This window comes from Onychostruthus taczanowskii, unplaced genomic scaffold (genome assembly GCF_017590055.1).
Source record: "Onychostruthus taczanowskii isolate IOZ18803 unplaced genomic scaffold, ASM1759005v1 scaffold26, whole genome shotgun sequence".
NCBI classification, from domain to species: Eukaryota; Metazoa; Chordata; class Aves; order Passeriformes; family Passeridae; genus Onychostruthus; species Onychostruthus taczanowskii.
In genome coordinates, this window is record NW_024499906.1 from 3,924,190 (window position 1) to 3,949,868 (window position 25,679).

Genomic DNA, 25,679 nt, shown 5'->3' on the forward strand with positions numbered 1-25,679 from the left:
TTCCATGGAATTCCACTTAGCATCTAAGCAGAACCATTTCAAAAGTTGCTTAGATAGAGAAGATGCCATCAACTAAATTTCAACCCAGGGCGTATATTTATAGCCATGTTGTGAACTACATAAAAAGTACACTTATAATGGAAATGCTGACAAATGCAAAACTCCTGCAGCTAGCTATGACAGTCTGACCACAAGCCCTCCTTGTGAGAGGAAAAGGCAACCTCCCCACCTCCTTTCTCAGGCAGCCCGACAGCGAGCCGGGGCGGGGGGTGCTAGGCACAGGTACCACCGCTCTGTCCTTGTAGGATGGATCGAGGCAACTCTTACTCCCCGTATTTCCCACATGTTGAATGAGCCACCCCCCCGGTTTTGCCATAAACAACCGGAGGGCCTCTTACAGCCATGACTCACTCCGCAGGCTTCTCCTCCACCCCTGTGCGTGACTGTAGCAAACAGGCTGCCAGCTGCAGCCGGTGAATTAACACGACTTTTTTCGCAAAACCGTGGGGAGATCAGTCACACAGGGCAGGGCGGAGGGGGAGGGAGGGGGTGAGGGTGTGCTGCGGAACACCAGCCCGGAGTGGGTTTTATTTGTGGGGGAAGCAGCGGAGGAGGTGATCCGGGGTCAGTGTGCCGGGGACGCCCGAGTGTGACCGTGTCGTCCCCGTCCCCCCCGCCCCGGCACGGCGCCGGCCCTTGCGCCCCCCTCCCGCGGCTGCCCCAGCACGGCGAGAGAGGCGGGCGGCCGGGAGGCAGGCAGGGACAGAGGGAGGGCAGGGCGGCGGCGCCGGGGGCAGCGGGGAGAGGGAGGAGGTGAAGCTGGTACGCAGCAGGAGCCCTCCCGACACACGCGCCGCCGAACTCCCAGAAAGTTGGCAGCGGCGTCCGGCGGGACTGGGCTCCGCTGGCCGCCGCCCCAGGGCGCGCTCCGCCGCCCGGCCGGGGCCCGCTGCCTCCCCAGCCCCTTCGCACCCTGTCACCGCCCTTCTCCCCACATCCTTCATCTCCCATGGGTGCCGCGGGGCAGGGACTGCTCGGCACAGGGCGCTGCCGGCGGTGGGGCTCGAACCCGTGGTCCGCGGTGTCTCTGCCCACAGTAGGGGAGGCGGCTGAGCCTCCCGGTGCCCCCGAACGCGGGACGCGGGCGGCGGGCGGCACTCACCGAGCGGCCGCAGCTCCTTCTCCCGGTCCGGGCGGCTCCCGCTGAGCGCTCGCCTCCTCGGGGACGAGGGAGGAGGAGCGGGTGAGGGCAGGAGGGGGAGAAGGGCGGGGAGGAGAGCGCGGCTTGAGCCCTCCCGGCTCCCGTCGCCGCGCTCCCTCCCTCTCCCGGCGCCGCCCCATCCCACCCCAGCGGCGCGGCGAGCGGAGGGGAGCGGAGGGCTGCGGCGCGGCGAGCTGCCGGGGCAGCGGCGATGTGAGTGCCGGGGGCCGGGAGGGAGCGGGCACAACCCCCCGCCCTGCGAGCCGGGGTCGGGCAGTGCTGGTGGCGTGTGATGCGGGGGCCGGGCCGGGCCCCCGCAGGCCGTGGGGAGGTCGGGGACACGGGGGCTGTGGCCGTGCCCCGGCTGTGGCCGGCGACCCCTGCCCCGCTGAGTGAGGTGTTTCACTGCCGCTCCGGTCCCTCTGCTCCCGTCCGGCCTGCCGCTCTCGTCAGGTTGTTTGTTTCTGCAGCGCTGCCTTGCTCTTATCGCCCCAGCCCAGGCCGGGCAGCTTCTCCTCCCGCCGGCGGGGCACTCGGCGTCCCTCAGAGCGGGCGGGAGCGCTGCGAGGCATGGGGCCCGTGGCTCCTCAGCCTGCACCCCCTCTCTGTGCCCTTTCTCACCCCCGCGCTCTCTCTCCCTCCCCCTCCCCTGCACTCCCTCCTGCCCTCTCTCCATCCCCCCGGCCTCCCTCCCTCGCTGTCCCAGGTCCCCCCACCTTGCGGCCTCCTTTGCCGCCTTTGGTTCTGGGCGAGGCGTGAGGAAGAAAATTGCCTGTGCCTTGGTTTTACCCGCGCATCACTATCTGTTTGAAGCCTTTCATTAGGAAATTTGTGTTAATACCTGACCGCGTATTGGGGAGGGGGATGTGTAAAAATCAAGCCGCTGTCTCTATTAGGTGAGAATGGCATATAGAATGGTATGTCCATCTGCTTGTTTCTGTTACTTTTCAAAATATCCTAACTTCCGTGCTGAAAAAAAAAAATCTTGATGTGTTCAAACATTTCTTTAGAGGTCTGTCTGTGGGGCAGTACTTGATGGTGAGCTATGTGAGCCTGCCTTGCAGACTGGTACAAGGTACAGCAGTGTTCTTAATTTTAGTTATTGCTAAAATTATACCTGAGCAGATTCCTGACCCAATTTTTGTTGCTGTTTTTTCCCTCTCTTCTAATTCTTATCACATTCTTCCTGACATAGCCCATATCCTTCTTCTGCATCTAGCAGCAGCAGACCTCTGCTCTCAGGAGATATCCCTGACTTCAGATATTTAACTTTTGAAAGCTGACTCAGACAGTTCACTTTAGGTTCCCTGTGTAAGGATGAAACACACACCTGAGGAGTTCAATATGCTTCTCAAGTGTCTCTTTCGGATGCAAAGAGTGCTGGTTTTGAGATGACAGTTTCCATCTATTGACAGGGAGAAGTGAGACAACTCTACCTCACTGTTTAGACAACTGAAGTAAGAGGAGATGACCTAGGGAACTGCAGCTCCATACATGCAGAAGGCTGCTTCCCTGATATCTTTGTGCATTCTTGTATGTTAAAAGTATTTGTGGCATTGGAAGTGGTTGAGTCACCATCCCTGGAGGTAGCTAAAAGACACATAGACGTGTCACTTAGGGACATGGTTTAGTGGTAGATTTTGCAGTGCTGGGCTAAGGGTTGGACTTAATGATCTTAAAGGTCTTTTCCAACCTAAGTGATTCTGTGATTCTGTAATTTACAATTTTGAAAAGAGGCCTGGCAAAGCAGATTCATGCAAATACAGGTCAGGCTGAGCAGCTTCTGCAGACTCTGGTTTCCATTGGATATTGTAGTTCGTATGTAGTTCACAGGGGGCTAATGTAATGATAAAAAGAAGCAGACATTTGGGTTGTGAATTAGAATTTACTGAGGGCTTGAAAAAAATATATGTGACTTGAGGGCCAGAAGAGCAAAACCCTTCCAGACAACTGCCATGTTTCATGTGGATGAAACTCTCATCTGGCTCTGCTCTGTAGGAGCCCACGTATAAACATATATTGTGTGATCTATTAGAAAGACAGCAAGCTGGGGTTAGGCAGGACAGTCCCATGTACTCACAGTGTCAGGGATAATCTTTTCCTTACCTTATTTTTAAATGCCTTTAAAAAATCCAAAAGTTAAGGATATTTAACTAAGAAGAGTTTTTAGAGTACAGTTAGTAAACTATGAGTGAACAGAGTTGCTGTGAATTGTTGGGGAGTGTGAGTCATTAGCGGCCATGGCACTGGGACCTACTTCACAGTACAAGAAAGCATTTTTGATCTTCTTCTACTTTGCCAGTCTTGGCATTGCGATTTTAGATCTCACCAATACTGGGATATTTGAATTAGAATTAGCTGTTCTAGAACAGCTTCCCATGTGGAGGAGGGTCCGTGGTGGAATACATGGAATTCTTTTTTTTTTTCTTTTTTTTTTCTCTACTTCTTTCCATTACAGAAGTGTTACTTTTGTTCAGAAGTATGCAGTATTTCAAAGTGTCAAAGTGTTCAGAAATAATAACAGATTCTGACCTTCTGACTGGCTGTTCTAGAACAGCTGCAGTATCTACCCTGAATTAATTTGCTTGTGTACTCGAGAACTTGAATCTTACTCACACACGTGTATTCAAGGCGATGATGCACATAGCAGCTCGTTAGTGCTCAAACTTGCAGAAAGCTCTGAGATGTTACATTCTTGTAAAGTGTTTGGAGGTTGTAGATACTCAAACCAAAGAAGACTGCTGAGCCCATGTATTCTGTTTTTTACCCCTGAGGGCTTCTGATTTGGACAGATACATCCTGGATACAAACCCCCTGCATCCCTGCCAGATATTTTAGAACCGAGCTATTCAAAGCAAATGCTTCCAGGTTTTGTTTGTACAATAAAATTCTTTTTCATTGTGTTCAGAACCACCAATTGTTTCTCTTTCCCTCTTGATTTCAGTACATGGTAGTAACAAAATCCTCTGGCCCAATCTCCACGTAAAGCTGTCTCAGCTCAAGACAGCTACTTTGAGGGTTTTAAAGCTTCCCTTTGTAAGGAAGCTGTTTGCACCACCTGTTGAAACATTACTGGTACAGTAACTTGTGAGGAGAAGGAGTCTGCAGGTTGAGAGCACTCTAGTACTTGAGTTACTCTGCAGGTCACTTCTGAACCTGTCCTTTTTGCATACTCTCAAACACTGCGCTGGGATGCGTAACCTGGTCACTGCAGCATAGACTAGGTGATTCTCCTGGCTCAAGAAATGCATTGTGCAGAGTATAAGTACCTGAGTTTCAGTGCTTTCTCTCTGAGTTTCACCGTTTTCATATCTTTTTGGAATCGCAAGTAATAGGCATTGTTAATATAGAGTTGCTACTTGTTCTTTCTCGTCTTCTTGTTCACTCTGATGTTTTAAATTAGTTTCAGAAATCTGAACATGTTTTTAACATTGATCAATTTACACTCTGCTGTTTGCAGACAAGACTTTGTCATCTCATGAGTTCCAAAAAACCAGCTTGATGTTCATTTCCTCCTTTTCCTTCCTTTTCCTTTAGCCCCCTAAATTGTTGTACATTCTTTTTCTGAGTGGTATGACCAGTAAAAGTTGAAAGAAGATCACTGTTCTTGGGGAGACACCAATTGGTTGTGAGTTAGTATGGGATTTCCAAGTCTGGATGGGTCTACAGCAGTTTGCCCAGAGGTTGCCCAGTACCCATCTGTATTGGTGCTGCCCTGTTCCCTGGTAGCAGACTACCAAATCAATTTGCTCAGTGAGCTTGGGAAAGTCAGGCTCCAAAGAGACTTGGTCCAGAACCCTTCTGCAGAGTTAGAGCTCTGCAGTAAAACTGGAACCTCTCTCTGGGTCTGTGTCACCGAGCTCCCTTTTGGGAGGCACGCCTGGTGAAATGTGTGCAGTGCTAAACTTCAACCTGCAAACCTGGACAATGCAGATGTGATGTACTCTAGACTGTCTCCTTGTTTTAGTAAAAGGAAGAACGGGAGTTGTACTGGTGTTGTTCAGCTGGCCAACTTTCTAGTCTTTAGGAGGCTGGCCCAGCTGTAGAGCTGAAAACAAGAATCAACCTTAACTTCTGGCAGAAGACAAGGAGTCTTAAAAGCTGTACTATTTTGACTGCAATGACTTTATAAGATAGCTATTTCCCATTACTTTTACACAGTTATTCAAGAATAAAAAACCTTTGTACTATTTTATTCTCAAGCCTGTATTTGTCAGGTTGATAAAACAATCACAGACTTAAAAAATTGTCATGGATCTGAATTGTGACTGGAGCCCATGAAGCACCTCAGTAAAGTGGGGTTTCACTTCAATTGCTGCTCTTTTCCAAATAGTCCTCTTTGGTTTGCTCTCATTGCAGCACTACTAGAACTTTGCAGGTTCTGCTGTTGTTATAGTGGCAGGTGTTATTCAATGACCATTTCAGCTGAGCTTGCTCTTTTTTTTTTTCCAGTGGTGTCAATTCAAGTAGAAAATCTTTAAGATAAATAGTTGTATATAAGATTCGTGCTCATAAGCCACAGTATTGAGATCATAAGTTACACAATTTCATTAGTCATGAAGTGCAGGATTTAAGGTTCTTAGGACAGCTGTGCACACTACCATTTACATTTGTTTTATATGTAACAGTAGAGAGACTTTTTATGAAAGCCAATACGAGAAGAAGCTAAAATACTTATATCAAGATGTGGATTTGTACTGAAGCCACAGGTGTGCCCTCAGGTTCTCCAGAGTGATTACTCTATGTATTGCTACAGTGGTTTGCAACAGATGTGGTGACCAGCAGGATTTAGGAAAGAAATCGGTGTAAAATAGAGCTGTGAAACTATGGCTTGTCAAATTCTCAGGTATTGACTTGTGGTGGATGCAGCTGTACAGTCTTAATTTTAGCACTTACATTTGATTCTGTTGAAGAGAAAGAGCCTCCTGTCTTAGGTTAAACTTGGAAGAAGGCAGAGGTTCTTGCATATCCAAAACATGCAGTGAGGCTTTTTTTAGTTTATGTTTTCTATCAAAATTGGTCCATTGCCATAGGAAATTTAACCCTGCATTTAGCTGGAAATTTATTGTAGATGATGTCAAACAGTTTAGAGACAATTTATGGCTCAAGCAGGAAAAGGGAGCTTGAGGTATTTCTGAGCTTTGAATTTCTCCCTCCCACTCAGGTGGTTTTCCAGCCAAAGCATTAGATTTCTCGGGCTTTGCCCCATTATGTTTGGGTATAAGTCTCAAAAACCCCCTTGTAATTAAATGTGTGACTAAGTAATCACACAGTTCTAAAGTACACCATTTAGGGATGAGCAGATTTCTGTTTAAATCGAGGAAAGCCCAGCTGCTTCTTTCTAGATTTCCAGGAAATTGCTTGAAAAGCTGTGCATTGCTAACCATGCTATTGCTTATAGCTTGATATATTTTTGCAGAGTACATCCTTTGTACTTAGACTTTCAAATACTCATAGCCTCTTGGCAATTGTATTTTTGTGTGAAGCACTGATGGGAGAGTGTATTTTGATATCTGCTACAATTGTAGGAGTTGAGTTGATCAGGTCTGTTTCTGTAATTAAAGATCTTCTCACACATATCATAAGGATTGAGGGTGTTATTGTTGTGCATGGAAGAATTTTTGGTTTTATTCAATATCAGGAAGTATTTTCCTTGAACTTTGTACAGTGATCTACACACAAAAGGCCAAGATTCAATTTTTCTGATGTTATCAGCATAATTGTGAATATTTTTTGAAATTTTGTCCCTCATTCTTTGTCATTTTAATTTAAAAATGTAGAAGTCTGTTGTTCAAATGTCTTCTGGTGAGCCAAAGCATTGTGTCTGTTCCTGCAAGCCAATGAGAAATAGAATTGCTTCTACAAAAGTCTCATCTGGCATTAGAAAGCAGTTTTTGATGAAGAAACAGCCATTGGAGGTTGTTGGTTTTATTGTTAAGTACTTTGATATACTAACTTTTCAGCTCTGAAGTTTTCCCCAAGTTTGCTTGCTTATCTAATTACATGGGTCAGAAATTCCTTACTTTTTTACACTGAAACCAAACAGTGGTTTCAGTGTAAAAAATCCAAACAATTTACTGCTGTGTCTGTGACCCCACAGGTCAGAATCTGGTCTGGGATTCACTCCCCACGGTAGCTCAGTGTCATCCAGAACTGCACCTTTGTGTTGCTGAGTTCACTGTGTACAGTATCCAGCATTTTTATGAAAAACAGTGCAAGTGGCACTTTTCTGACTGTTCCATGTTAAAATGGGGTACCTAGAGCTGCTTTTTTATCTCTGGCTTGCTTTGTTTCATATTTCTGGTTCTTACAATACCAACTCAGTTATAAAAATTCTGCAGTTTTTGGAGGTCAGATGGTCAAAATCCCAATACTGAACTGTGCTTTATGAGACACAGTTGTTAATACAGCTACCCTTGGTAGGCTTGGTTTAAAAAAAAAAAAAGAAAACCAAACTCTTAGTATTTAATCACACAATGAAGACTAAATTTAGTTTCTGAAGATATATATAAATATATATGAAAACCTGTGGCTTTGGTTATTGTTTCAGATTATACATCTTTTTTTTTCTTTCCCCAGGGCCGATTACTGGAAATCTCAGCCTAAAAAATTCTGCGATTACTGCAAGTGCTGGATAGCAGACAACAGACCTGTACGATGGTCTACCATACTATGTCCATTATTTCAAATATTAGGAATTTGATTTACAGGCTTTAAACATCACTTTTTGATACTAGTCTGTTGATGCATGAAATCTGTTCTATAAAAATGCCCTTGTAATACCTGTAGTGCTTAAAATATATTACATCAGAACCAGATACCCACATACACGATGGTGTCTGCTGCTCTCCTTGGCAGTAGAGATAGGGACTAAATATCTGACCCTGCTTATTCTTTGAGTTCTGTAACTTAACATTTGGTCTGTGTTGAAACTGTCTGCACCTGTCCTTCGCTTTCATGTGCAAGTAGAAAGCAAAACCTGGCGTCTGTACTGTTTGTATGTGGTAGGCACAGTACAGCCAGTGCTCTGGGCTCTTAAAGCAGGTTTCTTTCATTTCACACAGCCCACAGAAGCATTACTGGGTTACAGAAAGGTGTTTCAGACTTGCAGATGCCTTCTGCAGACTATTAGACACATTGATGTCTTCCTTAGCAGTAGGTTTTGCATTCCTGACTGGATGCCAGGGATACTCCTAGAGTTGAGCTTCCTCTGGCTTACAGTAAGATACCTAATTAGCTCACATGAACTGCAGGTATCTTCTCGGAGTAAGTGAAGAGAAATACATGTCAAGGGGGGGATTTGAGCAATTTATAAAGTCTGTCTCTAAACAAGATGAGTCATCCTGGGATGTGCATCCTCTGCACATCAGTTTGTGCAAAGGTCAGGCTTAGGCATCTAACATCTGAACACCCAAATGAGCACAGATGTTTTTATGTGAGAACTGCATGAGGACTACCACTGTTGTACCTGAGCTTCTGAACTCCTTCTAGCTCCTACTGGTGTCAGTCTTTCTGGCAGCTTTTTGGTTTGCAGACTGTTCTGTTGTCCTTAGTTATCCAACTCTCACACTTTGCCTTTTCCTCCTTTTCTCTCTCTTTTTCAGATTTTTGAACCTGCAGATTAGTTTAAATTCATGAGATATTTCTGAAGTGCAGCATAATGTAATTAAGGGCCGTAGATACTTGGAACCCTAAATAACCCATATGGTTTTTAAAAGCTTGCATTAGAACAGGGACAAAAAAAATCCTGATGATACATGGAAGGATAGCATGAAGAGGGAACCCAGATTCCCTGTTGTCTCTAACATGTGTGCTGAGCAGTATTATTTGAAAAAAAATGAATCTTATTCTAATACCATGAGATTACTCATAGTAATCTCATAGTATCTATGTGATTACTCATAGAATCTAATACTATGAGATTTTATAATTTCTCTGTTGAATGTTTCTCAGTGTTCCTGTATTCCTATAGCCATTTTAGAGCTGTAGTGTTTGCTGTAAGTCTTCTCAGAACAGGTTGCATTTAGGCTTGTTGAACTAAAATTAGTCCAACTAAATTTTAAGTAACTAAAATTAACTGTTTTAAAATTGTATAATACATATTACTTTTCTTGATTTTTTTCTTACTTTGAAGAGCATTGAGTTTCATGAAAGAGGAAAGAATCATAAAGAAAATGTGGCAAAGAGAATTAGTGAGGTAACTCAAATATCTTAATTGCACAAACGCTTATTTTTACTCCTTTTCATTATCAGGTTGGTTTAATTTATTCTCTTGGGATTTCTTTTTGTTTGTTTTAGATTAAGAAGAAAAGCTTGGAAAAGGCAAAAGAAGAAGAAAACATGTCAAAAGAATTTGCAGCAATGGAGGAGGCTGCAATGAAAGCATATCAAGAGGATATGAAAAGGCTTGGAATTAAGCCAGGTAGTTCATACAGCTGCCAGAAGATTAAAGACAGAATTGAAAGAATATTAAATAGGAGAGTTTTGTCTTAAATTACGTTTAGGAGTGAGAGAGAAGGCCTCCAGGACTGTTGCTCATTAAAAAAAAAAAAAATGGAGTCTGCAAAGTACCAGTAGTAGAAGTTGCAGTACAGAGTATTTATAGCTATGGTATCCCCTGATCCATGGAACAATCAAATTTGGAGTAGAAAAATTAAACAGTGTGTTAACAGAAAGGCTGTAGTTGGTGCTTTGAATCAGCAGTGCAGCATCCTTTGATTAATTTTATATTTCACTTTTGTAAGTTGGAGGAAAAAGTTCCCATGAGTAGCAGAGGCTGGCTTCTCACTGGTATGAAACAGTGGAGATGAGAATCTCCTAGTCAGCTTGCAGCTCAGCAAGTACTTTTGTTCTGGACATTGAAGACATATTGTCCTTTAAAAACAGGTTTGTAGTTTCAGGCCCCTGTAGCAACTGTCTTTTTCATAACTCTTTTGTTTTCTCTTTTGTTGTTCAGTTAGAGCTCATTGGTCCTTATGATTTTTTTCTTTGTAACTCATCATTTTAAGTTTGGATGTTGTTGTGATGCTATAGTGGTACAAAGCAAGATTCTTTTAATGTAGTCTTTTAAGTGCACCTGCTAGGAGTGTAATACTAATGATTTTCACTCATTAGTGAAAATACTCATAAGACCAAAGATTCCTATTTTCTGTTGTGCAGGAGTGACTAATATTTAAGTTTAGAATAGTACTCTTTTTTCAAGGATATTTTTTTCTCCAAGATGATGTAGGTTCCAGTTCAACACAGAGTAAAACACAGAGTAACACAGTGGAAACTAAAGCAAAGAAAGAAAAGAAAGAGAAGAAGGAAAAGAAAGAAAAGAAAAAAAAGACACCTCAGGACGCTTCAATGCCATCAAAAATTGAAACAAAGGAGTGGGTGCAAGGATTATCTCCCGAAGGCTATACATACTACTACAACACAAAAACTGGAGGTAAAAGCTACTGAGGAGCAAGTGCAGATATAATTCCCAAATATAAGTGAGAAAAGACTATCTGCATTTTTTTTTTTACTTCTCTGCTCTTTCAGTAGTATGCTGTTAATTAAAATGTGAACACTTAGATGGAGTTTTGGTATTTAACATTGGAGACTTGGGTATCCAGCATTTCAGACTGGTTTTACTGTTGATTAATAATGGAAGAATACAGTAATTCCACAGTTTCTGGAAATGTTTAGCCTGCCAGGGGTTAAGTACACAAAGATAGCCGTGTTCTTCCTGAAGAAGCTTTGTGATCAGGGATGTGAAATAAACTCATTGTGTCTTTCCACATTACAGGATTTATCTAACTGACTTCTGTTGAGGAGCTCATGTTGTGATTTTACTTTAGAATATAAAAGCAACTCTCTTTTATGATTAATGAGAATGTTACAAACTATTTCTTACAAATTTAACAATTGGCATTAGTATTTACTGTAGTCTTTCATAATTTCCTAATTTTTTTTTTTAACCAAAAATCCTGTATCTGTGTATCAGGCATAGTAATAGAGTCTGGAGGGTTGTTAGCTCCAGTAGAGCCAGCTGTAATTGTGATACTGTGGTTTATTGTTCATACCATTGTTTGGTCAAGGATTATTCATATTCCAGAGTGGTGTATATATATTTATATAATTTGTTTATATGTGTGCACATATAGCAGTGTCATATCCTTTAGATCTGTTTTTAGTAAAAATTATTAAATATCAATGAAATTGAACAATGTGAAGCAGTGAAATGTGCTTTTGTTTTTTAAGAATCACAGTGGGAGAAACCTAAAGGATTCCAAGGCAACTCTCAAAACTCACAAACGGTAATCAAATTATTAACAGTTTTCTTTGTCCTTGTAAACACTTAAATAATATAAGCAATTTGCAAGTTGTCTGATTGAGGAAGCTAATTTTTTTGCCCTTTAAAGTTAGGAAAATATAATTTGAATATGTAGAATATTTTTTGATAACCTGCAGTTTTACTATAGAAATCCTATTTGGCTAATTTGTCTGTCAGGGGAAGAGAAGTAATTAGTGATGGTTGGGTTCCTGCAGAATATACTTCTTTTATGCTTCAACCCATGCAATGGAAAGCTTTTGGGAAATGCTGAATAAATTCTGTTAAAGCTTTTTTGAATGAAATGTAATTACAAAAACTAAATATTACACAGTTGAAGTCGATAAGCTTCCTTAATCTAAGGCAATACTGAGACTGCATTGTCAGGTAGTTAAGAAAAAAAATGTCCATTTTTTTTGTGTTTGCTTTGTGATACAGTTACATGATAAATTGTGTTTTTACTGGGTTTCTTACGATCATGGAACATATATGCAAGCAATTATTCAGCAAAATTAGTATTTAGTACATTACTTCATATTCCTTATTTGAGGCACAGAAAAACTTGCAGAATAGTCCAAAGGCAGAAGAAGTTATAATTATGATTAATGGGTTTTCCCATGATACTTACCACTCTAGGATTTTTGTGCTTCACAGCATTAAAAACAGGATTTTTCCAACATATCTGTGATGTTACGTTTCCCTGTTTCCAAGATAGGTGTCATATATACACTTTAATTTTATGTCAGTTTTGTTAGGTTTGCCAGTGTTGGATTTTACACTAGAGTTCAAAAAAACCTTGGTGTTTTCAGAGTACTTGACATTGTGTAGCTCTCTGTCTTTACATTGTGTGCTACTCTGGCTTTTTGATTCCCTTGTCCTGTGGTTTTGCACAACTTGTTAATCAGCACTTCAACTTTATCTTTCCAGTCGATGCATAACATTGCAATATGTAAAGTCAGCCTTACTGTAGCCTTCCACTGAAAGATGTGGTCCTGAAACTAATCTTGTATGGTCCTTGGTACATATTTACCCTGACAGTGACCTAGTGCAGGCAGTGAAGGCATCAGAGTTTAGGTTAGTGCTTTGGAGACTTATTTCCCTGCTATCAGCATTCTGAATAATCAGAAAAAATGCCAATGTGGGCAGAGCAGATTGGGGGCCAGAAGGCACTCCCTTCTTGGCATCAATATGAAGTTAGCTCATCCTAGCCATATCAGAGGCACACACCTTCAGCCCCCAGTATCTCTAACACCACACAGCTGTATTTTGCCATTCCTCCCTTACCCTGCTCAGTGACTTCGTCCTGTCTTGACTTATTTTCGCTATCACTAAAAACAAGCATTTGATTGCTCCCTTATTTAGTCTGAGCTAAGGATATTGGGCACATTCCAGATCCCTAGCAAGGACTTACTGCCCAGAAATTAAAGGGCATACTTGCAACACGTTGTGCCAGGAGCCCTCCTGGTTTTACATCACATTAGGTTTTGCTCAGACTTGGTAAGCAGTGGGGAGAACAGGAAGGGGCATGTTGAAGGTTGCCTATAACCAGTTGGACTGAAAGTGTGCTTCTTAGCATTTATGTCACACTCAGTGTGCCTAGTGTCAGATTTTGGCTGAAAACCACTAACCAACAGCTCTACAAATGCTCAGGATCTAATTCTTAATAAAAAGAGATGGGTTATATGTTTTTAGCCTCTTTATCCTTAAAATAAACTTTCCTTTTGCTTCTTTTGTCAAAACCAGCACACTGAAACTTCTGAGGGCAAAACCTTGAGAAAGCTTGATTCTGAAGGCTTTTGTGCCTTTGCCTGCTCTGAAACTATCAGTACAATTTTTTGTGTTTACAGAGTGGGTGCAAGAACTTCAGCTTCTGACTGCATTTTTATTAAAGAAACCCCAAAGTTTTAACAATATTAAGCAAATGTATAGCTATGCAAAAGCCTGTCTGTATACACATACACATTTATTAATACCAAATTAATATATGGTGAAGTTGCCCAACACAGAGCTGGGAGTATTGGTACTTAGGAGCAGGGAAGTAGTTGTGTGTGTAAGAGGGGATGAAAACTGGTGTCTTAAGGAAGATGTTAGGACATGTGTAATGACTGATTATATAACTGTAGCTGATTCTGAAAAAAAAAATTACATATCCACAAAGATATACCAGCAAGTTCAGCCACATTTCATGTTTATTTATTAATCAGTAGGGAAAAAGAGTGCATTGTTGAAATTGGTGCTATAAATTGTTGACATGCAAAGTTTGATTCTATAATTATTTGTTGCAATGTTCTGGTTTGGGATAAATTTTTATTTGTTTGGGTATATTTAATTTGTGATAAAATTTATTGGTACTAGTTTTCTGTAGCCCTCACAAAGACCTAAGTCTCCTAGAGAATTTTTTTCAGCCGTCTCCACTGAAGACAATGACACAAATAGGAAATTACAGCCTCAGGGGTGAATACTTTGAGAAAATCCAAACATGTAAAATAATGGTCTATATAAAAATTTAAACAGTATGGCAACGGTTATTATGCAGCCTCATACTAATTATCCACTGTTTGAGTAGTAATTGTGTAGGTGCATTTGCAGTATTTTAAGTTGTGGAATTCCATCTTATTGGAGTCAGAGGAAATACTTTGTAACAACATTAGGGATTCAAGGTTTAAACCAGCAAGGTGCTCACAGACAAAAAGTACTCAGGGGTTGAATAGACTCATAAGTGATGTATTGACTGGTCCTGAAAATTTTTTTTCATGAGCTCCTGTATCTTTTTCCTAGGGAGCAGAGTGGGTGGAAGGTGTCACTGAAGATGGTCATACCTATTACTATAACACACAAACTGGAGGTAAATACTTTCTTTCTTCTTAAATACTGCGTCAGGAGAGAGGGTTTTCAGAAAAATCTCTTTTGTTTTGCAAATAGCTGAATTTTTTACCAAGTTTTGTATTTTTTTAGTTGCTGGCTTAGTTGGAATCAAATAGTTGCTTAAGTCAGCAGTGGCTTTCTGGCTGCATTGTCAGTGTGCATACATTTTTGCTTCAGAGATTTTTTTGGACATTCAACTTGCAATTCTAAACTAGGCATTAATCTTTACTACATATATATTGAAATTACAATTTGAAAACTAGAAGAAGGCAGGATTTTGTGTTGATGGGCATGTAGAACTGACTAAGAATCTCTTAAACTTTTGCTCTTGCTGACATAGCATTGATAAGAAAGTCCAGAATCTTACCTCCTACTTCTTTTCCACTTTTTTCTCCCTACATGGGGAACTTTGTGGTAACTCCCTCAGAATAGCGTCTGTTTTCTAAATCTATTTGAATCATTTTAAGGTCAATGATGCCTCTCTGGAGAGCAAGTGGGTTTTTTTGCTGGCTATGAGTTTTCCTTCTGCAGTTGGGTATGAAGTGACATTGCTAGTGATGCCAAGAATAGGAAAAAAAGAAAAAAAACCAAGCCAACCAAAAAAACCAACCAATAAAACTAATCCAAAACCTTTCAGTTTTTCACTGGGCCACTCCCCTGCCCAAAGGATTTGCAATTTCTTTTGAAAGGGAAAGGAGATGTTGGTTATTTTTAAACATTGCCTTTCAAGTTCAGATACATTTTTGACTATGTTTGCTGTTCTTTTAAGTACTTCATGGACATATGACACTTGTGAAGAATATGTTTCTAATCATCACATTTGGCAGAATTTTGGCTGTTGAGATTTCAAAATCCCTCACTTTTATATAGCTGTAAGTGTGTGTCTTGGGAGTGCTTGAAAATTACTTCTCTGTTCTGTTAACAGTAATCCCATCCTCCAATGACAAGACACATTTTTAACTGATGTAAATAGTTATAAGTGTCTCGTGTCAGACACATAACTTAGGGGACTGCTGGCTCCATGTTTGTTGTTATGAGTCTGGGAGGCTGCACCTACTGCACTGTTCATGAGGCACCTGGGAAAGTGGAATTGCTCAGTTCCTAATCTGAAGACAGGTGACAGCACTAACTTTAAGAGACTGCCCTGTTCATGCAAATTCATGCATTGCCAGTTTCTTACATCTGTACTTCTTCAAGATACATCTAGGCACTTACATGTTGTGTTGTTTGCAATTAGGAAAAAAAGTAGGGTTTTTTTTGCATCTGAAAGCTTATATAAAATTATAGACTGAAAGTTAGTGTACTTTTGCCATATTCTTACTAAAACCAGTTTTAAGACCATTGAGTCAACTTTTATTTGAGTATTTCTTCTCAGTGTACATACTGGAATACTACTTTTAAATTGAAAATGAGGATATATGTGTATGTATATATTGTGTCTGTACTTCCATGTCTTTTCAGATTGATGTTTTTATTTCCTTGTTTGCTTGAGAGCTCTTTTAATTAGAGACCTAATATTACTAAGAAAAGTAGCACTAGAAAAGGGTTTAGCTGCCTGGAGACCTGAAGCTTGCAGTTATCATTCTTTACTTTATCATGTCCTTCTAATCAATGAACAGCTCAAATCAAGTAGGCACATCTACAGGGCAATTAATTTATTTGTCTGCCCTGTGTAAGGATGAGAGGGTCACAGTTCGCCTTGTGTGATGTTTTTTTGTAAGAGCTAATTAAAACAAGCTTTATCACCAGTGAATTCACCTGTCCTGACTGTGTCTCTGCTGGGAAGAAATGTTATCTTTCTGATTATAGTTATTAAAACAAATGTACCAAACAAAGGCAAAAGCTTTTTGCTCAATTATTTGCTGTATTTTTGCATAAGGCAGCACTGCTTCTGAAAGGTTATGTTGTCGAAGCAATAACAGATGAAAACAAGAAGCATAAATAATGTGGTTGTTCAAATGTCTTGGACAGTATCCACATGGGAGAAACCGGATGGTTTTGTTTCATCTTCAAATGAGAAGGGTCAGCGTGACAAGCCTGCAGAAACAGCATCTGATTCAGACTCAGAAGATAGTGAGGATGAAGCAGAGAGTTCAGAAACAAACTTCAAGGTAAGTTTTCTTCAGATTTATTTTGCATACATGATCTTATACTAGAAAATTATAACTGAATCTTTGATGATTTGTGGTAGGCTGTACTTACTGAAATGAGATTAAAACGTGTGACTGAAAGTAAAATTTTGCACTTAATACAATGAATCTTTATTCAGTTATTTGGCTCATTAGTGGCACTGTTCCAGAATAGAAAGCATGATCTTTCCTTCAACACGCCAGAAGTACCTTGAATTCTACAAGACATGTGATGGTCTCTGAGAAAGGTCACTGTCATCTCTCTGAAATAATCCCCAAAATTGTTTGGATTTCAGTGTGGGGATGACTTCAACCTTTCATTGGTAAATGTGACTGCCAATAGACCTTCAGGGAATACTTTGGACTGAAAATGACATGGTTGTAGCTTCCTTATTAAATTGAGAAAAAACACAGCACATAGTACAAAATCTGTATCAATCATATGTTTAAAACATAAATTAAAAACTTGAGATAAAACATGTGATTATGTCTCTGGTTGGGTTAGATGGTTTCCCTGAAGCTGGTAATTCAGAACAGACAGAGGCAGTTTAAATAAAAAATGTATTCCTAGACAGGTGTTAATTGTGAAACACATACTTTTGTATCACTGTGCATCACTACAAACTGCTATCAGGTATTAGCAATAAGTGTGTGCATCTGCATATAAAGGAAGTTGCATGTGAAAATTTTCCTCTTTATTTTAAGATATGCTAAGCTTTTCAAGTGAGTTTGTAAGTTTGCTAACTTCAGCCTTGGTAGATGGGATTTTCCTGCTTTAATTTCTTGTAACATTGAAGATTTTGTTTTCATCTATAAAGCTCAAGAAGAAAAGTGTGTAGATTGTATTGCAATATGAATTTATTGCTTCAATAAATTACTCTTGGTTGAAAAGCATGAATAGTAGATAATAAGTAGATAATAATAGTACCAAATAGAAGATGTAAAATAAAGCTACGTTATGTTTTTATTTAGGCTTTTTTGCTTAAGATGGGTTTTTTCCTCTTTAGAGGAAAGGAGATAATGGTGAGGAATCACAGGAAGGGAAAAAATCTCCCAAAGCTAAAAAGTTAAGCCCTTATGGGAAATGGCGAGAAGTTAAGTCGGAAGACACCACGGATAAAGAGGAGAGTACATCAGCTTCCCAAGAAAACTCTGGTGATGGATCTAACAAGAACAACCCATATGGGAAATGGAAAGCACTTAAGGAAGTAGGGGAAGAACAAGAAGAAGAAGAAGGAGGGTGAGTAGCTTTTTACCATCCTTATTTTCATAATATTGTTTGCAAGAACTGAAGCTTTTTCCTCCGAATTCTGGCAGAATTAGCACAACTGTGATTGGAAATGTTGCTCAAATACAATTCTTTTCACAATTATTATTTTAAGTAATAGGTCTCCATTGCAGACAGAGGTGGTGTTTTGGGTTTTGTGTACAAGTTCACCATGAGTACAAAGTAAATTGAAGTGATTTAAGAATCATAGTAATGCACTGTTTTTTTCAGAGGCTGAGTATCAAATATTTAAATGTTGTTACTCTGATGTTATGTTCCTTACATCATCTCCTTCAACAAACTGATTCAGCTGCCCCCGGAGTTCCTGTCTCTCTCTCTCTCTCCCCCATGTCAGAACAATGAACTGCAGATGTTTTCATGAAGTGCATCTGATCAGAAGGATTGTTTTTCAGCATAATGCCTGTGGTGGATCTTTTGTTTCTTATTATTTTTTTGTTTATTATTTACTTTAAATTCAGTCTAGACCAACCACAGTGCCAACCACTTCCAGAAAGTTTATACTTTTGGCATACTACAACAATCGCATTTTCTCGACTTGCCATCACTCTTGTGGCTCCTGTCTGGGTGCTTGAGCCAGATCCATCTCTTCCTAGAAGCTTGGAACCTCAGACTGGGTGTAGTACACGAGCTGACACCAGGCTAACACTCAGTAGTAGCAAAAGTATTCTTGTGTGGATTGGCCAGTGTCTCTGCAGCAGTGTTGTGCTGCTGCAATACCTGTGATTTAGGTAACTTTCTGCCAGCTCTTCGGTTCTCCTTCTTCGTCATACGTTTGTGCCATAGGTTATCCTTGTGGAACACGGTGTTTTGTTGCTGACCCCTTAAAAGTGATAGGTCATTTTTAGTTTTTGTCTTTGATTTGTTTGGATCAGTATTGGCTGTGATCCTGCCCTCCGAAGCCGCCTCTCCCACCTTAGGATCACTGTCTGATTTGGTAAGCTGGGTCTCTTTGCCATGCAGTCCCTTCAGAATGGACATTTGAGGCAAACAACTCAGTGGTGCTCTGGCAGTGAACCACTGCTACTACTCACTGTCTCCTGTCTTTCACTAGTCTTAAATTTACAGACATACAGCCCTGTTATCTCTTGCAGGACTGTTGACACAATGAGTGCTTGGGCCATGCTATAAGTTCTGTACAGAATGAGGTATTCATTTGTTACTTTTTATGGCAGCCCACGCAGAAGAAACAAAGAACATGGGTGTTTTTTCTTGATGCCTGTCATGATGATAACTACAAGACTGCATCTAGCTCAAAGCTGCTTTGTGAAATAAAAATAGCTGTTGCTGACTGCAGTACACCATGTTGTTTTCTCCTGTAGATTAACCCTTTTACATTTTCCTCTCTTCTCCCAGTGAAAAAGTGGACCTGGAGCTTCCAAGTACAGAGAGTGACAATGTAGCACCCCCAGTGCTGGAGGATCCAGAAGAGGAAACAGTCATATTTAAAGAGAAGACAGTCACCTCCCTTGGAGACCTGACAGAAGGGGTGCCAACGTTTAAGAAGAGGAAATTTGAAAATGGAAAATCTAGAAACTTAAGACAAAGACTAAGTGATCAGTAATGCTTAACAAATCATTTTAGATTCTGTTTAAGCTAGAGTGAATCAAAAGTTTAATATTTTCAACAGGCTTTTATAAAGAAAGTGTTGGATAGAAGTTAAGGATTTATAGGTAATAAAACATATGTGAGTTTAATATTTTTTTATTTTATTTTGATGTGATTGGTTTTGGAATGGAAGTTGGTGTTAAATTACTTATGCAATATTGTAAATACATGTATTCTTTATTGTAACCATGCCATCCAAGTTCTATTTCCACTGTGTATGCTGTTTTAAATACATTTCATAAGGTTTTTTACTCCTTTTCTAAGTATGTGAGAATGTAGTAATCCTTAATCTGACAAAAATGAAGCAGACCTTTTATTTTCATAGAGGAACTGGATCACTAGAGTATACTAGAGAGTAAAATCATCCCCCAAGGTTGTTTATGTGGCGTAGTTTCTCTACTAACGAGTAAAATATTGTGCTTACTAACCTTTGTCTGATGACTTGCAAAGGAGTGGGTGGTGAGACTGCCAGCATTTCAAACTGATCATTTAGAAGCTGTTTTTAGAAGAGTTAGTCACATCAGTGCCACCCATTCCAAATGATGTTCTGAAAAATTGTGTATGTGCATAGTAACTGTATTAAACCTCTGCAGAAAATCTAACCCTGATGAATCCTGACTTGTAGTAACAGCACCAGAGCCACTCCTGTTGGAGTAGACATTTCTGTGATGTCTTCCTGTCTCCTGCTTTATTGCTGTCTACTTGAATTTTTCCTTCCTTTTACTTATCAAGTTTTCTTTTTTAGTCTTGCTTTCTTTTTGTCTATTTCCTAGCAAAAAACCCACTTGCCTGTTATTTTAATGAAAAAATACTTTAGAGACTTGGCCCTGATACAGCATACAGGACCATTTTTGAGGTGGTTGTGTTTTTTCTGTTGATAAGTGTGTGTTTTATGGTTGCAGTGTTTGATAAGCTGAGAGGGCCTAAGTGTGTTGACACTTCATCATTCTCAGTACCATAGGGGAGGAAACCAAAAGATCAGGTGAGCTGATGGCTGTAGAGTCCAAGATGACTTGGACATTTTCTTAAGGATTGTCCCACTTGGTGGGATTGGTCTGCATTTAGCATCACCAGGATTTGTTGTCTGTGTCAGAATACAGCTGCACTCATTATATATAATATAGCCATCAAACAGTGAACCAGAAAGGTCCAAATAATGAATTTATTAAAAACTATGTCTCTGTTCTTGAAGGTCACAGTGTTTTGTTCAGGAGAGTCTCAGTCAAAAAAAAGAAGGAATGTGGCTAAGGCAATTGTCAAGAGTCCAGTAAAACAGAGTTGGTAACTGCTGGGCTTGAATTTCTTTGAGAAAACAACAATTAATATGTTGGCTCAATTGAGAAAGGAGTGCAGGATAGGGAATCTGGTTTGTTCTGTATTACAGTGGAAGTTGAAGTTCTTTTTTCTATTTTTTGTGACTTTTATTGTATTTAGAAGAGAATTAATTATTGTATTTAATCCCATGTGTTTTCTTGGCTTCCTCAGGGTTGGTGTATTTTGGCTGATGTTTGTTCTGATAAATTTGAAAGTTTACTGTAATATCTGACCCTGGATTATTGTTTGGAGATGCAGGACACATGCAGGATGCTTCAAAGTCTGAGATGCAGGAATGTACAACATGTACTCCCAGGAGAGAGTTTGTTAATCACATTTTTTAGGGTTTGTTCTTACTTGTGCATTTCTCTGGGAGCCTGCTCTAACTTGAAGTTTTCTTGTGTTTGTGGCCAGTTTACTCTTCCAATTTACACAAGTCCTGCCCTTGAGCTAAGTAGCTTCCCTTCACCTTGAATCCATCACATCTTCTCTCTTTGAAATCACAAGCAGCATCCTTGTGTGACAGGACCTTCAGTGTCCCACCAGTGCTTCTCATCACCCATTCCAGCCTGCGTCTGCCTGGACTACACTTGCCTAGATGGATTTCCCTGGGCTAGTTCACCTTGATTAAGGCCATGCATGAGGTCACCAATACTTCTTAGCATATTGAAAGTAACTCTTGATACTTCCCTAAACCTCATTTGCTTTTCACATGACTCACCCACTGTCTGCCATGGGCACCCTTACCAGTGACTTACCACTACATCTGATTCCTTCTGCTCCTTTGCTTTTGCCAGCCTCTGTGTTACCAGCTGGTCATGCTTTCCTTTCAAGCACAATTCTTTATTTTCTTAGACATTTTTTTGTACTGCTGTACTCATCCTCCTTCTGTTATTCCAAGCCTAAAGTATATGCATTTCATTATGATTTTTGAAAAGATGTTTTTGTTTATTAGTACAGTTTTATTGAACAGTATAGGGCTTGTTTGTAGGCTCCACTTTTAATATCCTCTGAGGAGCATAGCTTTCCATTTTTAGTGAGGTTCCCAAAATATTAGCATCTTTCCTTTAAAATGCTTTGTCACTTTGAAGTGGTCACAGGCAGCGATTTAAGATACCTGTAACTAAATCTCTTGAGCAGGTGTTTAAAGACATCTGAAAATGAGTGTTCAAAACTTGTTTCCTTGTGGAGCTGCTGTTAGTTGTAATATGAGCCAAAGGTCTTTGTATTGTGTTAAGTAGACAAACCAGAACATTAGGAAAAAAGATTAGAAGTTTTCTTTGCTTACAGCTAGTAAAGTTAGTTTAACTACCATACGTGTGGTTTTAGCTGATGGGACTTTTAAAGCCTGCATTTCACAAAGAAATACAGCACTTTGCTCTCCACTACCTCTGAAAGTCAGAGACCAGTTAATTCTTTGTTAAGTGTAAGTTATAAAAAGGACCAGTTGAGTTTTGATATATCCTAAACCTAATTGTTTAATTAATTAAACCTAATTGTTTAATTTTGCACCATGCTGTCATTCAATTTCCTTACTGTGTATCTAAACCAAATATTTTCTGCTCTACACAAAAATACTGTCTTGTGTGTGATTTAAGGCAGACGTTGCTTTTCCAGGACATCTGTTTTGCACAGATCTCCCTCCCTTCTGTCCCATCTCCCTGCAAACTCTTCTGCTTTTGGAATTTGTTATAGGAGCCCTCTAGGTATTGCCACTGTTATGCTCCTCATCTGCTAACCCTTCTTCGGGCTGTGCTGGCTTTTGACAAAGGAATGTTCCTTCTACTGTTTCAGCCAAGCGTTGTCTTTTCTGGCTGATCTATTTTCTATTGGACAGAGTGTTTTTATCTGCTTGCCTGTTTTTATTGCAAGCTCCTTGACTACACCATTGGTTTTATATGATGTCATAGACATTATGAGCAATATGAGGAGAGCCAGAGAGCAGGGGGCAGTCATTGCAGTTTCTGATGATGATTTCTTCTGTGCGGTTTTGAGCCAGTCAATTCTCTGCTCTGTATTTTTCTTTCCTTGCCTCATGTTTTCATCCACCTCGTCTGCTTAGAAAGGCAGCTTCACAGCATAAAACTCGTGTGTGTTTTTACAGCAGGGCCTGCCTGAAGTTGGTGATGCTTTCAGAAGAAAATATATTGCATATACAGAAAAAAAGAAAAATTATTTTGTTGAGCATTTGTTATGCCAGGAGCTGTGCAGAGACTGCTCAATTTTAGCCATGTTATAGAATAATCCTTGTTCCTATTTAGGCTAAAATACATTTTAATCCTTTACCTGCAGATTTGTAGATTGAAATCCACACTTTCCTAATAGGGTAAGTTTTATTTGACCCTCATAGATAAAATCTGTGCCTGCAGCATCATCCAGTTCCAATATTCAGTTTTAGAAGTGGGAGGGCTGGGGAGATCATGACATGGATCTGAGTTAAATTCACTAACTTGTGCATGTATAAATATTTCTCCTTTTTCTTTTTTCTTCCCTGAAAGAAATTTTATTTCAGCGCAAATTTTGGCATCTCAGAAAGGGAGTAAAAACCAATTTCATGCTGCTTGGTTTCTTTGATGTGTTTCTTTGAGTTGTGTCTCCCCTTTTTTAGTACTTTCCTTATTATTGCTGTCTTCCTTGAATTGTCTTCCTCCAGTATTCCCAGATATGCAAATCTCTGTCACCGCTGTGCCGTGTTTCTGTTGTCCTCCTTCACCTTCTCCCCTGCTCTGCTGAGGTTTCCAGAAAGCTTTGTGTTCTTCTCTAGCCACCGTGTGTCCAGGTCCCGGCTCCCAGGAGCAATTCTGCTGCCTGGTCTGCACTGTGACCTGAAGAGCCCTGTCTGTTTTCCAACAACACACAAGCTAGTTCAGGACTTTACATGTGCTCTTTTGATTTCCTTGATAATTCCTTTTCCCAAGACAGATTCCATTCCTCATACAGGGTTTGCAGGCCTTAGATCCCTTTGCTTGTTGTACAAAAGCTGTCTTTATACCTCCTTCTATCAGCTGTGGCAACCCTTGGGTTCTGTCAGCCAGACCTCTTCAGTCTCGCTTCTATCTACCTCTTAAGTGCCCCCACCTTCTACCTGCTAAATTATTTAACTTTTAGAATTTGTGTTAAATGTTTGTGTGATTAACAGGTTTAGCTTTGTGAAGTGTTTCAGGATAGAACTTGAATAAAATTTTCCATACAAAGCAAAAAGTGTTGCAAATTATCATCTCAAAAAGGCTAAATTTGCCCAAGAGGATTCCCAGAGAGCCAGATTTCAGAGATTCCTGGAGAATTTGGGGGATTCCCAGGATTCAAAAGCAGATTTGATTTTACCTGTAAAACCATGCCTGCCTGTTAAAAACCAGCAGACAATGTTTTACAGACCAGGGACTGGAGACAGTGGATTTTAATGGCTTGCTTGGGGTGATTGAAAAGCGTTTGTTTTAGTTTAAAAGTAATGTCTGCAAAGTTAAACAGCTGGTTTCTCTTCTCAGTTGCAATTACAAAGTATTGCAAGCTCTTGAAGTGGAATTTATATGAAAATACTGAATAAAGCTTTCATTTGAACAATCTGTGTTTGTACCATCGTGCATCTGTTCAGGGGGTTTAGGGCAACCTGGGAGTTTTAGGGGTGCAGATTCTGTTCAAAATGGAGCCTGGGGTAAATATAAACTAAAATAGGTCTGTAAATGCTTCTTAAAAATAAATACTTCTATTTTGTGGCCACCAACAGAATATCTGTGTGCCTTCCTGTGGCACCTTAAGCAGTAACTGGATGTTGTTTCATTCTGTGCATCAGTTATGAGTAACAAAAGCCCCGGGTTTAAATTTTTGAAGTTTTTAACAGTTCAGGTTAAGATTTGTTGCAGTTACTGTTAGTAACATTCAAAATAAAGCTGAATATGTGAGCTTTTTGATTATAACCGTGATTCAGTATTTCATGTATTTGCTGGCCTTCGGAACAATGAGCAGTGCTCTGAGGGTCAGGTGCACACTCGATGACTCAATGAAAACAGTCCAGGTGAGGTACCCAGGCTGCCCTCCTTTTGCAGAGGGTGAACATCCATCTCTGCACTGCCATGGAAAGGCTGCTGCTTCCAGGCACACAGCTTTCGTCTGCCTTCCCTGCTGGCTGGGTGAGACAGTGCTGTGTGAGACCTCAGCAGAGAATGAAAGAGGTCCAGGAACTACATTTCCTATCAATCTGCAGGAGCTGCAGAGCGGTGAAGCTGGAGCCTTGCACGAGCTGTGACGTGGCGTCTGTGGGTAAGGTCCCCAGGCAATGCCGAGGGGAAGCCAGGCAGAGGGTGGAAGTTTATGTTTGCTGTAACACCATTTGACAAGGAAAGCTGCAGAAGGCTGTTTTGAGCAGAGGAACGTCCTCTTGCTCTGTTGTGTTGTTTGTTTTTTGCCAGTAAACTGTTTACCCTTTTTCTCCCCATGCTTTGTTACTGTAACTTTTCCTGCTATTGATTTCGCTGCTGAAAGTCCTGACTGCTTGTAGGAACCAAAAAGCCCAAGCTGAAATATTCCATCCTGAGAACACCTCAGAAATAGCAGTGTTATGCTGCACACCCCTTCCTTGAGGACAAGTGCCAGGCCATGGTCTAACACAATCTCTCAGCTCTTACATCCCACAGAAAGGCTGGGGTGGAAGAGCTTGGAATAAAATATGGCTTCAAGTATTTTTTAAGTTTGGAGAAAACACTTTCAAATAACGTGTTCTCGATGAGGAAAAGCAAATATATCTGGTTTTGGTAAAGCAGAGCATTGCAGGCAGTGGCCTCCAGTAGAAGTGTTTCCACTCTATCCCAAATGTCATAGCTGTATTTTGCTGACATACACGTCTATGCAATTGCAGGAAAAGCTTAGGACAAGACCCTTCAGGATTTCCTGGGCCAAGCTGGCAGAAGGGACTCAGCTTCTAAATTTCAATACCTGTATTTAGGACATCCATAGTAAAGAGGGGAGCTGTTGTCTGCTTTC

The 25,679-nt window shown here is 40.6% G+C and overlaps 2 protein-coding genes across 7 annotated transcripts in view; one reads left to right on the top strand and one right to left on the bottom strand.

Annotated features, from left to right (window-relative positions):
* Positions 1 to 1,294, bottom strand: part of ELF1 (E74 like ETS transcription factor 1) — an 87,394-nt gene extending 86,100 nt beyond the window's left edge. For 2 of the 3 annotated variants that reach the window (XM_041407217.1, XM_041407215.1), the window contains exon 1: positions 1,163 to 1,294. The gene's annotated coding sequence lies outside the window, so the exon portion shown is untranslated. The remainder of the gene's footprint in view (positions 1 to 1,162) is intronic. The other variant, XM_041407216.1, reaches the window with a different exon arrangement.
* On the top strand, positions 1,282 to 24,263 carry WBP4 (WW domain binding protein 4). 4 transcript variants are annotated; one of them, XM_041407218.1, is made up of 10 exons: positions 1,291 to 1,414; positions 7,781 to 7,853; positions 9,336 to 9,398; positions 9,500 to 9,623; positions 10,422 to 10,634; positions 11,432 to 11,487; positions 14,280 to 14,346; positions 16,338 to 16,477; positions 17,503 to 17,735; positions 19,137 to 24,263. In XM_041407218.1, coding segments are annotated over exons 1-10 (1,179 nt in total). In that variant the 5' UTR covers positions 1,291 to 1,412; the 3' UTR covers positions 19,345 to 24,263. The 4 variants fall into 4 exon arrangements, with proteins under 4 accessions (XP_041263155.1, XP_041263152.1, XP_041263153.1 ...); XM_041407219.1 differs by lacking the exon at positions 9,336 to 9,398; XM_041407222.1 differs by lacking the exon at positions 7,781 to 7,853 and having other exon boundaries at positions 1,299 to 1,414.
* The last annotated feature ends 1,416 nt before the right edge of the window (positions 24,264 to 25,679 follow it).